Genomic DNA, 17,026 nt, shown 5'->3' with positions numbered 1-17,026 from the left:
AAACGTAAGAAAAGAAAAAAAAAAGAATAGGAAGTTTTGAGAAGTTCTTATAAAAAAGAATAGTACTTTTGGGGCGCCTGGGTGGCTCAGCCGGTTGAGTGTCCGACTTCGGCTCAGGTCATGATCTCACGGTCTGTGAGTTCGAGCCCCGTGTCGGGCTCTGTGCTGACAGCTCAGAGCCTGGAGCCTGCTTCGGAGCCTGTCTCCCTCTCTCTCTGCCCCTCCCCCGCTCATGCTCTGTCCCTGTCAAAAATAAATAAACATTTAAAAAAAATTTTTTTTAAAGAATAGTACTTTAAAAATGGTACTTTGGGAAAGTTAGTTTATTGTTATAGCTGAAATGTGCTAGGGGCACCTGGCTGGCTCAATTGGTTGAGCATCCGACTTCAGCTCAAGTCGTGATCTCAAGGCTCATGGGTTCAAGCCCCACATCTGGCTCGCTGCTATCTGTGTACCTGCTTCAGATCCTCTGTCCCTCCCTCTCTATGCCCCTCCCCTATTGCGTGCGCTCTCTCTCTCTCTCTCTCTCTCTCTCTCTCGTTCTCGCTCTTTCTCTCTCTCAAAAATAAGCCTTTAAAAAAATAAAGTAAAATGTGCTATAGTGAAAGTATTTTCAAATCATTTATAATGTTTTGTGAATCTGGTTATAATGAAATTCACTAGGTGGATAATGAAAGCTTTTCTTTATAAAGTTATGTCACATTCCTAGTGTGCTTTTTTATATGCAAACCTACTTTTTAATCATTGTAACTAGCAATTCCTTACCATATGATTTAAGGTACCTTTTTGAAACTGAGATGTGATGAAGGTAAGTGGCTTCCATAAGGTTGCACAGCCAGCCAATGGGCAACTCCTTATTCAGGGATACCCTGGACTTGCTCTAAAAATTTTCCTTGAATTGATTAAAAATGCATTTCTCACTATATGCTGTGAATTATTTTAAACAAACATCTCATCGTTAACAGTATTTTAAGGAGAGCTCTAGATTATGTACTTTTGAGGACAGGAACACCATTTAACTACTCTTCGAACCATTGTAGGACCTTGTACCTACGTACAAGCTATTCGATAAGTATTTATTTATTGGAAAAAAATGGCTGAATGCATGGAACTTTAATTCATTTACTTGCAGACATTAATTCACTTACAGACATTTTTATTGAAATGTGGAACAATGAAGATCAGTTTAACTTGGCAACTAAAAAGTTAGTGGTGATCTTAAAACCCCTGACAAAAGCTGGCACAGGAACGGACTATGGGAAATTGAGGAAGGAGTTGGTCGTGAAAAAGAGAGCACAACAAATACTAACCTTTCGAAGGTTTGGGGAATTATAAAAGGCTGAAAGAGGTTTATTTGTTGTTTGAGTTAGGCCATGTTTTTAAGTCAGGGAAAAGAATCTGATACAGAATGGGTATTTTGGCACAAGAAAGTAGACTGATAAAACAAGCTTTCAGAAAAGGTAGGAATTAGTGGCTGCAGAGGAAGGAGAAGGATTTGTCTTATCCGTGAGAAAGACACATTTCCTCCTCTAAAAGGGAGAGGAAGAGGGGCGCCTGGGTGGCTCAGTCGGTTGGGCGGCCGACTTCGGCTCAGGTCATGATCTCACGGTCTGTGAGTTCGAGCCCCGCGTCGGGCTCCGTGCTGACAGCTCGGAGCCTGGAGCCTGTTTCAGATTCTGTGTCTCCCTCTCTCTGACCCTCCCCCGTTCATGCTCTGTCTCTCTCTGTCTCAAAAATGGATAAACGTTAAAAAAAAAAATTAAAAAAAAAAAAAAGGAGAGGAAGATAAGATGTGTGAGAATCAGGGGGGGAAATTTGAAGAGACAAGTCAAAAAGTTGATTATAGTTTTCCAAATTTTCAAATGAGGAATAGGGGTGGTGTAAAATAAGAACTAACACTTCCATATATTTAGAAAAATTATTGCTTTTAATTTGCTTAACATCTAGATTTTGACCACTGTTTTGCATTTTTTTATTTGATTAGGTACTTCCATTCAGTCAACCCTTGGTGCCAATGGAGTTAGATTAGACAACCAGCCTATAGTCAAAAAAAGGCGGGGAAGGAGGAAGAATGTAGAAGGTGTTGACATCCTCTTTTTTAACAGAAATAAACCACCTAATCATGTAAGTAAAAACTACTGATCCTTGAGTCCAAAATTCAGTCCTAGTAAATATACATCTTGCTATTCTGTGAATGTTTTATAGCATAAAAATATTAATTAGGAAATTAGATTGTACTTTGGGTTCTATTTCAGAGGCATCCAACACTGCCTAAGATTCATGAAAATTTTAAATTTGAAAAACTCACTTTTTTCCTCTTCAAAAAGATTTGCTTCATTGGACTTTGCAAAGAATTGAATGATAAAGCATAGCAGTAAAATTTTCATTTGGTGTTTTTCTACAGGTAACTGTAGGCCTAACCAGCTCCCAGATTTCTACAGGGATAAATCCAGCACTGTCCTACACTCAGCCTCAAGGAATTCCGGATACAGAAAGTCCGGTTCCGGTTATTAACCTGAAAGATGGGACAAGACTTGCAGGCGATGATGCGCCAAAGAGAAAGGATTTGGAAAAATGGCTTAAGGAGCACCCAGGTTATGTGGAAGATTTAGGAGCTTTTATTCCTGTAGGTGATGCCTTACAAATCTTGGTATTAATTTTATTTCTGTGACTTACCAAATCTGTGCTGATGAAGCATAAATTTTTACCCACTTATGTAAATACATGTTCTGCCCAAGATTTAGGAAAGCTAACAGAAAAAAATACCATTTTCCCCATCAGTGCCTTTTTCCATTTTTCCATTCTGTGCTTAATAGTAAAAATCACCTCCAATATACAGAGTACCATGTAAGACCCAGTGAAGGTTATAAAGGGATAACATTTCCAATCCTTTTCCTCAAGGAGTTTATTTTAAAATACTAATGATCAGGGGCACCTGGGTGGCTTAGTCAGTTAAGTGTCTGACTTCAGCTCAGGTCACGATCTCACAGTTTGTGAGTTTGAGCCCCGCGTGGGGCTCTGTGCTGACTGCTTAGAGCCTGGAGCCTGCTTCTGATTGTGTGTCTCCCTCTCTCTCTGCCCCTACCCCTCTCACACTTTGTCTCTGTCTCTCTCTCTCCCCCCCCTTTCTCTCTCTCAAAAATAAATAAACATTAAAAAGTAGTAATAAAAATAGGGGCGCCTGGGTGGCGCAGTCGGTTAAGCGTCCGACTTCAGCCAGGTCACGATCTCACAGTCCGTGAGTTCGAGCCCCGCGTCAGGCTCTGGGCTGATGGCTCAGAGCCTGGAGCCTGTTTCCAATTCTGTGTCTCCCTCTCTCTCTGCCCCTCCCCCGTTCATGCTCTGTCTCTCTCTGTCCCAAAAATAAATAAACGTTGAAAAAAAAATTAAAAAAAAAAAAGTAGTAATAAAAATAAAGTAAAACACTAGTGATCATATTAAGGGTGCCTGAGTTGCTCAGTCTTGGTTAAGCAAGACTTGATTTTTGGCTCAGGTCATGATCTTACTGTTCTTGAGATTGAGCCCCATGTCAGGCTCTGTGCTGACAGCGTGGAACCTACTTGGGATTCTCTCTCTCTCCCTCTCTTTCTGCCCCTCCTCCACTCACACACATGCTTTCTCTCAAAATAAATAAATAAACTTAAAAAAAAATACTATGATCATATTAAACATGTATTGAGATTTAGCTGTGTACCTGGCATCACAATTAGCACTTAACGTATATTATCTCATTTAAGACTCATGACACCTTTATCAGAATGGCGTTATTATAGCTTTTTTAGATAAAGAACTTAAAATACTAAAATTTTAAGTAAATATTACAAGCTACACAGTCTTAAATCCAGTGTCCAAACTACTGCTTTTAAGCTCTTCTTCAGGCTATAACCGTATAGCTGTTGTGTCTCTCCAGATGCACATTGAGTTTACATTAATCAAAGTGAGAATTGTTATATTTCATTTGCATTTTTACATCCCCTGAAATACTTTGTGCTCGCTATCTTATAGGCATATGGCTTTCTTACTCATAGAAATCTGTTATTTCATTTTGCAGTATTTTTTTTTTAATTTTTAATGTTTTATTTATTTTTGAGACAGAGAGAGACAGAGCATGAGCAGGGGAGGGGCAGAGAGAGAGGGAGACACAGAATCCGAAGCAGGCTCCGGGCTCTGAGCTGTCAGCACAGAGCCGGACGCGGGGCTCGAACTCACAAACTGTGAGATTATGACCTGAGCCGAAGTCGGACGCTTAACTGACTGAGCCACCCAGGTGCCCCTCATTTTGCAGTATTTTACTATTAGATACTGATTACCAAAATTTGTGCCAGATCCTCTATACAATGAAGCTAGCAGACCTATTGTATCTGCCTTCATTATGAAGATTAAATGGACAGCCCAGTGAAGCTGTCTTAGTACTCTGTGAGCTTCTTAAGGACCATGTCCTAGTTACCCCAGGACTTTGTATCCACAGGACTTATTTAGTACATAATTCCTGATACATAGAATAGTATCTAGCTTTCTATGAATATTCACTGAGCCAGTGATTAAAAACTGAAAGTCTTTTGAAGATTAAAAAATTCTATATAAAGGTAAAGTTGTTATTTTATTAACAGAAAAAAATTACTTGTTATTTTTTTCATGAAAAGGAACTACAAAAGCTCCAGTCCCTACAGTAGTCTTTGTGTCTGTAATATGTACTTAGTCTAGAATTTTACATTGCCATTATTGACACCAGGAAATAATCAAGTGCCTCAGTCTTGACTTTCACATGCCTTTCACATCCCTGGTTTTCTCAAAGGATGCCACTAATTCTCGAATATACTTTAATTATGTTTGATTTTTTAAAAGCCAAATAGGGATGCCTGGGTGGCTCAGTCAGTTGAGCATCTGACTTTTGATTTCAGCTCAGGTCATGATCCTAGGGTGGTAGGATCAAGCCCCACATCAGGCTCCTCGCTGAGTGTGGAGCCTGCTTGAGGTTCTCTTTCTCTCCCTCTGCCCCTCTCCCTACTCACACGTGTGCTCTCTCTCTCTCTCTCTAAAAAACAAATTTAAAAAAAAATGTTTTAAGCCAAATAAAGCTCTTATAATTATGAGGGGAGGAATTTTCCCTAAATATGATGGATAATCTTAGAATGAATACTGCAATTCTAACAATAATGAGAATCATTAGTTTAACCCTATAACTTAACATGTTAGAAAATAACATTTATCTAGGCAACAGATTTTTATTGAGTAACTACTGTGTGCTAGCCTCTCTTTTAAGGGATAGAGTATAAAACCATGAGCAATATAAAGTTCTTGCCATCGTGGCATGTATACTGTAGTCTGTAAAGGATTCTCCTGTCTCTCATCACTGCAAAGGAATCTTTATTAATTTTTTAAACTTACAGCCATTCATCATTTTCACTGCAAATAAACTTTTTATCGTAATGTTTTAGATAACATTACATACTATTATTAAGATTTTAAGATATTTTTAAAAGCAGCATTGTGATAAAGAATACAAGATAACCGTTAGTTGATTTCTGAAAGATACTTCACATTAATGATTTTTTGGCTCTCATACTCTATTGGGATATGTCTAGAGCTGAGTAACTATAACATGATAGATACAGATATATAATAACAGGTATGTATAGAGTACCATAGAAACAGATAAAAGGAATATGAATGACTCTGCCTAGGCCAAGCGTCTAAGGAAATATGGAAAGAAAAGAGAGCTGACATACATGACTGATGGATGATAAAGAATAAGTAGGTTTGACCAGGTTAACCCAAGAGGAGGCTATTCTAGGCATTATAAAACAATTATGAAGAGTTGAAAGAGGATAGGATTGTAAGACACATTCATAAAACAATGGCTAGCCTGATGTCACAGGGTGTGTGGGGGACCGAGTGGGGCAGTAGTAACTAGACAGAAAAGGTGAATTTAGGCCCAGGCTGTGATGGGACAGGTATGCCTTGCAGAAGAGTGTGAGCATTCATCTCTTGCAATGTTCTTGTTGGTCCGAAACAGCTATAAACATCAAGCCCTGCTTTGCTAAGCTGTACACATAAGCAGCATGGCCTGATGCAAAGAGTTTTATTGCCAGATCCTGCCACTTGCTAGCTGCGTGGCCTTGACGAAGGTAACCTCTCCAAACCTCGATTCCCATTCATAAAATAAAAGTACTACCTTTTAGTATTGTGAGATTACTCGTGAAGAGATAAAAAACTATTAGTGAGATGACGAAAGAGGAGAGCCACAGCTAGCACAAATACAGATTGTATGAGCACAGAAAAAAAACCCGATGTGTCAGGAGAAAAAGTAAAGAAGTGTACAATTTACAGGAGGCTGCTCCAGCATTATGGGTAACTCTAAAGCCTTACTTAGTATTTTATTACACAGCGACCCTCAAACAAGGTTTGAATTGTGCATGTCCCCTTATACATGGGCTTTTTACAGCACAGTATGGAGAATGTATTTTCTCTTCATTCTGATTTTCTTAATAACATTTTCTTGAGCTTATTTTGTGGTGAGAATACAGGATATAACACATATAACATACAAAAGATGTGTTAATCAACTGTGTGTTTTCAGTAAGGCTTCTGGTCAACAGTAGGCTATTAGCAGTTAAGTTTGGGGGGGAATCAAGATATGAGGATTTGTGACTATGGCAGGGGGGAGCACCCCTAACCCCATGTTGTTCAGGGGTCAGCTGTATTAAATATAAAAATATTTAAAGTTTAAGTCTTTTAAAGTATAACTAAAGAGTAAAATCTTCAATGTTAGATATAGATATCTAATATGTATTATACAGTATTACAGGATTAAGTAACTTGGTTCAGCTCTTTTGTACTGTTTGCACTGTTTTAAAGCTATTTCTTTGCTTATATATTTTAGAGAATGCAGCTCCATGAGGGGAGGCCCAAACAAAAGAGGCATCGGTGCAGAAACCCTAATAAACTCGATGTTAATAGTCTTACTGGAGAAGAACGTGTTCAGCTGATTAACAGAAGAAATGCCAGAAAGGTATTTATATATTTGTGGTTAATCCTTTGTATTGGTTCAGTGCTTAGGATTTCTCTAGAACCCTGTTTCATTATGCACAGTTTCCTAACAGACCTGGACAGATGTATTGTGTTCGCTTCGGCAGCACGTAGAATGAAACTGGAACGACGCGGAGATCAGCATGGCCCATGCACAAAGATGACGCACAAGGTCTTGAAGCGTTCCATATTTAACTAGCAGATTTGTGAGAAGAGACACGGGCTGTGGTTTTATACGGTCTAATTTCAAATCCCGCATCTTTGGCTAAGCTGTGGAACGAAATAAGCAAGTCACTTCACATGTCTGTGCCTACGCAGTGTGGCACTGCACAGGAGCACCATATCCAAAGCAGTGGCTATCACTGGGAGCAATTTTGTCTTCCAGAGACATTTGGCCATGCCTGGAGACATCTTTGGTAGCCACAACTTGGGAGGTGGGGTGGTGGTAGGCAGGGGAAGGATGCTGCTAAACGTTCTCCAGTGCCGACGATAATCCCTTACAGCACCAGCCCACAATGTCCATGGTGCACGGGTTGAGAAACTCTGATGTTCTCGTCACAGCCATCATGGATTTATGTATTTATCACTCATTCCCTGTCAGATGGCCATAAAGTGATTAAAATCAGCATATTGCTGGGATGAGCACTGGGTGTTATACGTAGGAGGTGAATCCCTGGAATCTACTCCTGAAATCATTATTGTACTATTATGCTAACTAATTTGGATGTAAATTTAAAAAATAAATAATTTTAAAAACTGGAAAAATAAATAAAATCAACATATTGCCTAATTTTCTGATAGATGAAAATAGAATGTCTTAAACAAAGGTCCCTTATAGAATAAGGGCACTGCTGTGTTTGTCTTAGTGCTTTGACTGATGAATGGCAAGAGTCGGGTTTTTCCAAATTCTAATTCTAAAACCAAAGGTGGCTCAACATTTGTTTCCCCAAATTGTTTTTGTTTATGTTTGGATTGGTAGGTGTCTCTTTCAACTCACAGCATAAATGATACAACACTTGGACGCCCTCTTTGTAATCTTATAGCTCCGGTATTTTTACTCTGGTTTTCTTTTTTTTTTTTTTTTTTTTTTTTAATACGGCTGAACATGCAACAAAATAAAGAAAAAGATGACCTCAGAATAAGAACAGCAGATTTTTCATTGAGTTCCTTCACTCATAAATTAATTTAACAACTGTTTTGATATTGTTATGTGTGCCAACTCATTAAAATTAATACAGATCTTTCCCCAATTTTGTAGAGATAGCTTATTCAGCTTTTGTTAGTACTTTAAAATGATGTCATAGGTGTATTAGGGAAAGAACAAGATGACATTCTAGTAGCATTTTACTTAATTTTGTGCTTATGTAGATTGTGTTACAAATCTTTGCACTTCATCTTAAAACAAAAATTAGCATTACTAGCTATGGATAAATTTGTCTTAGCCAGTTTTAAGGAAATGGAACAGTTTTGTATTTTTACTTGTTAGGTATCAAACACTCCTAATCTTATTTTAATTTGTGGTAACCTGATAAGGGACCTATTCATTTCCCTTAATTTATAGTTAGTTCTTGTTCAGAGTCTCTAGAGTACAGGCCTAAGGCTAGAAAAGAATCTACCTTCTGAATCCCCATAAACCACCCAGAGGGCCTCCATTTAAATTGGAGCTTAATGGGGGCGCCTGGGTGGCGCAGTCGGTTAAGCGTCCGACTTCAGCCAGGTCACGATCTCGCGGTCCGGGAGTTCGAGCCCCACGTCGGGCTCTGGGCTGATGGCTCGGAGCCTGGAGCCTGTTTCCGATTCTGTGTCTCCCTCTCTCTCTGCCCCTCTCCCGTTCATGCTCTGTCTCTCTCTGTCCCAAAAATAAATAAACGTTGAAAAATAAATAAATAAATAAATAAATAAATAAATAAATAAATAAATAAATAAATTGGAGCTTAATGAAGGGGATAAAGAGAAGGAGAGTAGGACAGAAACTGCAGAGACTAAGTAAAGACTGTAGGAAATACTAGAAAAGGTTACGTACGGGTATTATACCTGGCCACATTAAAATCCTGTCTGTGTCCTGTCAGGAGATAATATATATTCGTCCAGAGAGGTATGGAAAAAGGACTTACGAAGTATCTTTAGGCTCCAAAGGAACATGAAGTTGATAGGTCCAAATCATTTTGTTTTAATTTCATACTAACTATTATGTATAGGTTTTAAATTTTCTCATATTGTGATTACTTGGTTGGTTGTATCGGTTTTCACATTCAAAAAATATGTATATTTTTTATAGTTAAGGTTTCAATTTACGTGACAGATAAGAGCGTGAGTTTTTGACACCCGAGGTTGAAAGTTGACCCTAACACTAACTAGCTAGCTTTGGGCGATTTATATAACTTCTCTGAGGCTTAATGCCTTCATTTGAAAAACAGAAATAATACTGTCTCAAAGGATGTAGTGAGAACTAAAGTAAGTCATATACTTAAAATCCTTAGCGTACTTGGCATATAATAAAAAGAATAAAATATTTGTTATGTGCTAGATGCTGTGCTAAAGCACTTGAGTTGTCTCATTTTTATCCTCATAAAACCCTATAAGGGAAGTATTGTTATCCCCATTTTACAGATAAGGGCTGAGGCTCAGAGGGATTTATTGATTTGCCCCAGTTCACATAGCTGGTAAGTCTGACTCCAAAGGGTATATATGCTCTTAACTAGGCAATATCACCTATCCAGCATAGTAAGTGCAGAGTAAATGGTGGTTATTTGTTTTACTATTCTAGTCACTTAAAGCATTTAAAAGTTACATTGCCACATGTCTATATGTTATATTAATAGTGCTTCTGGCCTGTGGTAGTCCTTTTTAATAAAGATTGTCAAAGGTGGTTCAAGAAATAAACTCTGTACAGCACAGAATAAAAGCAAGAAGGGTTTTCATACTTAGTAGTATCTTTAACCGTCTGTTTTTCATTTACAGGTTGGAGGTGCATTTGCTCCCCCTTTAAAAGATTTATGTCGATTCCTGAAAGAAAATTCAGAATATGGAGTGGCTCCTGAATGGGGAGATGTTGTTAAGCAGTCTGTGAGTATTTCATACATACTAACTCAGGCATCATCTCAAAAATTAGATGCTGTTTAGTCGAACTGAGAAAGACAGCTACCATATGATTCCGTTCATAAGTGGAATCTAAAAACAAAAATCAAAAACAGAACAGAACAGAACAAAACAAAAAGCAGAATCCGATCTTTAAATACAGAGGGGAGGTAGGTGGAGGCAAAATGGACGAAGGGGAGCAGGAAGTATGGGCTCCCAGTTATGGAATATGAGTAAGTCACGGGAGTAAACGGCACAGCATGAGGAATACAGTGAGTGACACTGTAACAGGACGGACGGTAGCTGCACAGCATAATGTATAAACTTGTCAGATCACTAAGTTGTACGCCTGAAATTAATGTAACATTGTGTGTCAATTATACTCAAAAGGGAAAATTAGATGCCATTTAATTATACCAGAGATTAAGTTTTAAGAATCAAATATTGCATGAACGTGTGACAGTGTTTTTTAGTTCACAGTTTTTATTTTGCAGCACATGTTACAAATTTCTCAGATGCTTGTTGAGTTAGAATGCAGAATCAACATAGGCTGATCTGTTTTCATTTTAACCTCTAAGATAACTATTTGAGCAATGCTACCAAGGCTAATCAAAGATGTGAGGAAAGGTGTTTAAGTATATTCATCATAGTATAGTAGTAAAAAATTGGGAATATATTAATGGTCCAGTCATCTATTGGAAAACTATGCAACTATTTTATTTCATTTTATTAAGTTTATTTATTTTTTATTTGAGACAGAGAGAGAGGGTGAGCAGGAGAAGGGCAGACAAAGGGAAAGAGAATCCCAAGCAGACTTCACATTGTCAGAGTAGAGCCCAACATGGGGTATGATCTCAAGAACTGCAAGATCATGACCTGAGCCGAAATCAGAAGTCACCTAACCAGCTGAGCTACCCAGATGTCCCTTTGTGCAACTATTTAAAAAATTGTATCCGGGCACCTGGGTGGCTCAGTTGGTTAACCATCCAACTCTTGATTTCAGCAATCAAAACACAAAGCTATTTTTTCTACAAGTGTCCAAATGACAAGGGCAGGCTATAAAACTAGGTTCATTATGATTCTATTTATTTTAGAAACAGAAGTGGGAAGAATTGTAGAATCTGTAGATATGCACAAGGGAAAAATGGAAACACACATCCTGAAACGTTAGCCATGGTTCTCTCTGAATGGTGAAATTATGGATGATTTTTTTTCTTTCTATTTTTTTGCTGTCTTATTTTCTGCAGTGGACCCTAATGCTTTTGTAAAGAAAACAAGTAAGTGGATCAGTTCAGAACACCATTTAAAAATAGTACCATGAGTGTCTTTGAAGCTGCTGTCGGGAGCTGCACTGTCACAAACGGTCGTCACCAAGCACGTGTGGTGATTGAGCGCTTGGAATGTGGCCAGCCTAAAACAGAGTGTGTGTAACAAGTGTAAAACACTGGGTTGGAATTTTGTTTTAGTATAGTTGACACACAATGTTACATTAATTTCAGGCGTACAACTTAGTGAGCTGACATGTTTATACATTATGCTGTGCTCGCCACAGTGTAGCTGCCAATGCTATCACAACATCACTGGGCTATATTCCTTATACTGTGCCTTTTATTCCCATGACTTATTCATTCCATAATTGGAGCCTGTGTCTCTCACTCCCCTTCACCCATTTTGCCCATTCCCCTACCCTGGTTTGGGTCTTTAAGACTGAGTTTGGAAAAAATAGAAAATATAAAATATCTTTATTTTCATACATTACATATTGAGATGATATACTGGTTAAATTTTATAAATAGACTATATTACTAAAATTAATGTCACATGTTTCTAATATTTTTTCTTTATTTTGAGAGGGAGAGAGAGAGTAAGCAAGGGAGGAGCAGAGAGAGAGAGAGAAAGTCCCAAGCAGGCTCCGCATGGTCAGCACAGAGCCTGATGCGGGGCTCGATCTCACGAACCATGAGGTCATGACCTGAGTCAATATGAAGAGTTGGATGCTTAACCAACTGAGCCACTGAGGCGCCCCTAACGTCACCTATTTCTGTTTTACCATTTTTAATAGATGCAGTTACTAGAAAATTTAAAATTACATTATGTGGGTTGTATTTCTCTTGGACAATGCTGGTCTAGAGATTCTAAACTCCTATGAGGGGCGCCTGGGTGGCGCAGTCGGTTAAGCGTCCGACTTCAGCCAGGTCACGATCTCGCGGTCCGTGAGTTCGAGCCCCGCATCGGGTTCTGGGCTGATGGCTCAGAGCCTGGAGCCTGTTTCCGATTCTGTGTCTCCCTCTCTCTGCCCCTCCCCCGTTCATGCTCTGTCTCTCTCTGTCCCAAAAATAAATAAACGTTGAAAAAACAATTTTAAAAAAAAAAAAAATAAACTCCTATGACTTCTAAGAGTTTCTAAGCCCAGAGTCATGGGAGAATCACTTGAGTATCTTTTTCAGCGTGGCTGTGGCTCTCCCTCCCTATTCCCAAAGTGACAGAAGATTTGCATGAAGCCTCTCATTTAACCTTTTACTTACTTTCTCTGTCCTTTTCCTTATCGTTCTTCTAGACTGCAGGAGAGGCACTTCTTTATTAGTCTCTTAGAGTCATTGGTGATGTGAGACATGTAAAGGTGTGGAAGCAACCCTCACGAAAAAATGTCTTTGGACCTTCTTTTTTCCAGAACTGTTGCGCAAATGTATGCCTCACAGTGTGGAAGAAAGCTAGAGGCCTCCTTCTGCTCTCTTGCCCTGTGAAAAAAATGATAAGTGGAACAACTATTTCAGGCCACCACTTAGAATGTGAAATTAGGCTATGTCTTTCATAATTGATTATGTTATATCAGCACAGACTAAGTTTCTGAATAATTATGGATTTCACTTGATAGCTATTGATTTTATTTTAATACAGCTGTTGTTGGTGATTTTTTTTTTTTTTAGGGGTTTCTTCCAGAAAGTATGTATGAGCGTATTCTCACTGGTCCTGTTGTGAGAGAGGAGGTCAGCAGGCGGGGGCGGCGGCCCAAAAGTGGAATTGCGAAGGCCACGGCAGCGGCCACAGCTACAACTGCCAGCGGTGTTTCAGGCAATCCTTTGTCGGCCAATGGATTACTTCCAGGTGTGGATCTCACAACTCTTCAGGCCTTACAGCAAAACCTACAAAACTTGCAGTCACTGCAAGTGACTGCAGGGCTGATGGGAATGCCTGCTGGCCTTTCTTCTGGAGGAGAAGCTAAAAACGTGGCTGCCATGTTCCCCATGCTGCTGTCAGGAATGACTGGATTACCAAATCTGTTGGGCATGGGAGGGCTCCTGACAAAGCCTACCGAATCTGGAACAGAGGAAAAAAAGGGAAATGACCCTAAGGAGCTAGAAGGAAAAAAAGAAAGGACAGAGAGTCAAAATTCAGAGAATGGGGGAGAAAACTCTGTGTCAAGTTCTCCTTCGACATCATCTACTGCTGCATTAAATACAGCTGCAGCTGCCAACCCGTTAGCTCTTAACCCACTCCTACTCTCCAATATACTTTATCCAGGGATGCTTCTCACTCCAGGCCTTAATCTTCATATTCCAACTTTGTCCCAGTCCAATACTTTTGATGTACAGAAAAACAAAAACAGTGACTTAGGCTCATCTAAGTCCATAGAAGTCAAGGAGGAGGATTCCAGAGTTAGAGATCAGGAAGACAAAGGAGGAACTGAACCCAGTCCTCTCAACGAAAACAGCACAGATGAGGGTTCAGAGAAAGCCGATGCTTCATCTGGATCTGATAGTACATCGTCATCATCCGAGGATTCAGATTCTAGTAATGAAGACTGATTCCCAGACTGCACTTAAATTATGAACTGATTTTGGATTTTTTTCTTTAATTATTAATTGTAAATACCCCAGTGTTGAGTGCATCAATAACTTACTGACCGAACATTTCAGTTCTTTGTTTAGAAGTGCAAACTGCTTTCAGAGACATTTTGCATGTAATATTTCTTAAAATTCCTAAGTTTCTGAACTCGTATGTACTATCAAATACATAAAGGTGTAAAATTGCAACAAAAGGCATTATAATTTTGTTGGGGGTTAATTTTATGAAAATGATACTCAATAAGAGTTGTATATTTAATATATTTGCAGTGAACACAGAATACTTTATGCATATTACTGATTTAATTTGAATATAGTTTTACAGCCTCCTTGACACCTATAATTTACAGATCAAAACTCAGCAATAATTTGGGCAGCTAATGAATGTCATGAAAGCTGTAGAATCTACATCGCCATCCATTGCTTTAATTACATGAAAATGCTCTAGTGTTGTGACGCACTGCTGATGCTTCCAATTCAGGTACAAGTGTGTTTTCAAGAAGAAATAAGTTTCCCAATCAGCCAATTTAACTGGCTACCTGTTACCTCAGCTGAGTTAGTTTAGGAAGTTTACATTCGTTTCTAATTCTATACTTGTTTTCAGGGGTTTTTTAAACACATCCTATATATCATGTTAATCTGGCAAGAACTGTGACTTGCTTTTTGCTGAGCTTAACTCTGCTGTCGGTAAAATCAAGTCATAAAATAATCCTGTGTCACGTGACTTTGGCACCCTCTAGACATACTTAGTTTCACTTTTTCCAAGTTTGGCCTCCTCTTAGAAATAATTATGTCTCAGATGAGTAATGTCTGTTTCCAGGGTTCAGAAAAGGCAAACTCATGAAATGCCACTGAAAAGAACTTTCAACACAGCATACTTCATGTAAAAGAAATTGTTTGTTTGCTTTATTTGTGTAGATTTCTATTTGTGTTTTATGTCATGGAAATATTCCAGAATTAACAGAGGATAGTGGTAAAGTAATATGCAGAACAGTCTGAATTCATTTTGAGTTTCTAGGTAGAAGCAGATGAAATGTTGCCCAGAATCAGTGTTGGGTTATCAGTTTATATTAAATATACTGAGTTGGCCCATTTTGAATATGCACTTTGAATAATCTCAAAAAATATATACAAGTTATACCTGTAAACCACAAAAACAAAGCCCAAGGCTTCTGATCAATTTCTTAGAACCCTTTATCATGCAAAATCTGTCTGATATTTGATTTGTGATACAGTTTCTCCTGCTAAAGCTGCTATTCCGACAAGATGGAGAGGTCCAGTTTCACTTTCATATACATTTAAAACAATTAGAACTGAATTGGAGTAAAATATCATGTACATCCTAAGGAGAGAAAGATGTTAGCATTTTCTGGTACTTGAATAAGTCAGTGATAAAGTTTGCGAGGGGATAAATTTAGGGGGGAAAAGTACCCCACTTCTCTCCCAGAGGAAAAAAATAACTTTCAGTGCGTTTTGATAAAACTCTGTTGTTTTGTCATGAACCCAGCAATTATATTGGATTTTCCAAGATCTTTACCAGTAAATTGTTTCTGTGTGTAAAATAACTAACCCCTTATTAGAGCGACAGTGTTACATGTATTTACAAAATCATATAACTTCCATTGGGATTGTATTGATTTTTGTATTTTCCCCCAAATAGTGCTTTGAATTGATAGTCCTTTATGCAATGTCTTAGCAATAGTCACTCTAATGCCCATCCAGGAGAAGTGGGTAGTAATTCTTCATCATGAAAATGATATATTACATATTTAGTATGTTCCCTTTGCAGTATTGCACTTTTGTTTAACTAGAATACACCTATGAGATAGCCAAAGTTTCTCAAACACAGTTAACCTGGTTTGCCGGTGAAAGTATTTCAACAGCATCCACATTTCCCCCTCTCTCCCTCTAGTTCTACCCACATGATCTTTATTCCTTTCTTTCCCCAATTAAAAAATAAAAGGAAAAAAAAAAAAAGCCCTAGATCTTATCACTAAAAATCTAATTTATATCAAATTTATGAGATAAAGTATTTTCCTAATTACGGTCAAATGAATTTGGTTAACATCTTAGTGATTCTCTTTCTATGTAATAAGGCAATTTGCAGTTTTCAAAGCATTAATACTAACTTTAAATGTTCTCTTGGGTTTCAAGACACTTCTACTTAGTATTGATTGGGGAAAAGTCGTCCAGCTATCAGCTTAAAAAAAAATGCATAAATATGGTTGTGTAAAGTTAAGGGTTATAAGGAAAAAAAAAAAATCAGTAGAATTCCATAATACTAAAGTTGCAGTTGAAAGGATATCCAAGTATGTGTTGGTAGTTACTAAAAGAATTATAGCTGTTATTGCCTTGTATTTATAGCTCTTGTTTCAGGTTTCATGATTCAAGTCTTAGTCTAATTTTTCTTTTGGACATTTGCAATATTTACCAGTTGTGTTTTGTGTAGTCTGAATTTGCTTTCTGTAGTTGAGCAAACGTCTTAAAAAGTCATTTGTAATTTATTAAATTACTTTCTATGATGTTCTATAGAGCAAATGGAAGTTTAATTATTTTTTATTAAACATATTCTTTGACTACCCATGATGTCAGCCTCTGTACATGACAATACTCCTTTTTTTTAAATTGACTTTTGTATATAATTGATCTTAATCCAGTTATAAAAGAAACCATAGTCCTAAATCTTTAAAAGAAAAGGATACTTTGGAAGAATTTTTAAAAGGAGAAGTTGGCTATAATTATATCCACAGTATCGTTACTTCCTTAAGTTTTCTTCCCATCACCCTTAAAAAAAAAAAGTCCAGAAAGACTCAGAGCTATACCTAACCTCTTCACAGAGTACGTTTTGGAAATCAGTAATTATTTTTTTTTTTTTCCCTTGGTCTGAAGAGTCTTTCCTAATTCATCATGATTGTTTTGGTGTTTTTATAAACATGAAAGAAATTTAGTTTTCCTCTAATTAAGTAGAACAGTAGAGTCTCATCATATACTCATTTAACTTGGAAGCCATTCAACTATACTTTCATGCTTAGAAAACCCTTCTTTTTCTTTTCTGTACAATGTAGCATGTAAAC

General features: G+C 37.9%; 1 protein-coding gene and 1 non-coding gene across 13 annotated transcripts in view; both read left to right on the top strand.

The window, feature by feature from the left end:
* Positions 1 to 16,533, top strand: part of CHD9 (chromodomain helicase DNA binding protein 9) — a 237,841-nt gene extending 221,308 nt beyond the window's left edge. For all 12 annotated transcript variants that reach the window (XM_086689430.1, XM_086689428.1, XM_086689432.1 and 9 more), the window contains 5 exons: positions 1,985 to 2,124; positions 2,405 to 2,626; positions 6,884 to 7,012; positions 9,991 to 10,095; positions 13,035 to 16,533. In XM_086689430.1, the coding sequence (XP_086545556.1) occupies positions 1,985 to 2,124; positions 2,405 to 2,626; positions 6,884 to 7,012; positions 9,991 to 10,095; positions 13,035 to 13,913 (1,475 nt within the window). In that variant the 3' untranslated portion in view covers positions 13,914 to 16,533. The remainder of the gene's footprint in view (positions 1 to 1,984; positions 2,125 to 2,404; positions 2,627 to 6,883; positions 7,013 to 9,990; positions 10,096 to 13,034) is intronic.
* Positions 7,121 to 7,224, top strand: LOC112857607 (U6 spliceosomal RNA). The gene has a single exon (XR_003223337.1). It is a non-coding gene; the product is annotated as a U6 spliceosomal RNA (small nuclear RNA).
* Positions 16,534 to 17,026: the final 493 nt, after the last annotated feature.

This window comes from Puma concolor, chromosome E2, assembly GCF_028749965.1.
Source record: "Puma concolor isolate L17-30 chromosome E2, mPumCon1.1.hap2, whole genome shotgun sequence".
Taxonomy (NCBI): domain Eukaryota; kingdom Metazoa; phylum Chordata; class Mammalia; order Carnivora; family Felidae; genus Puma; species Puma concolor.
This window is presented reverse-complemented; position numbering and strand designations above follow the sequence as displayed.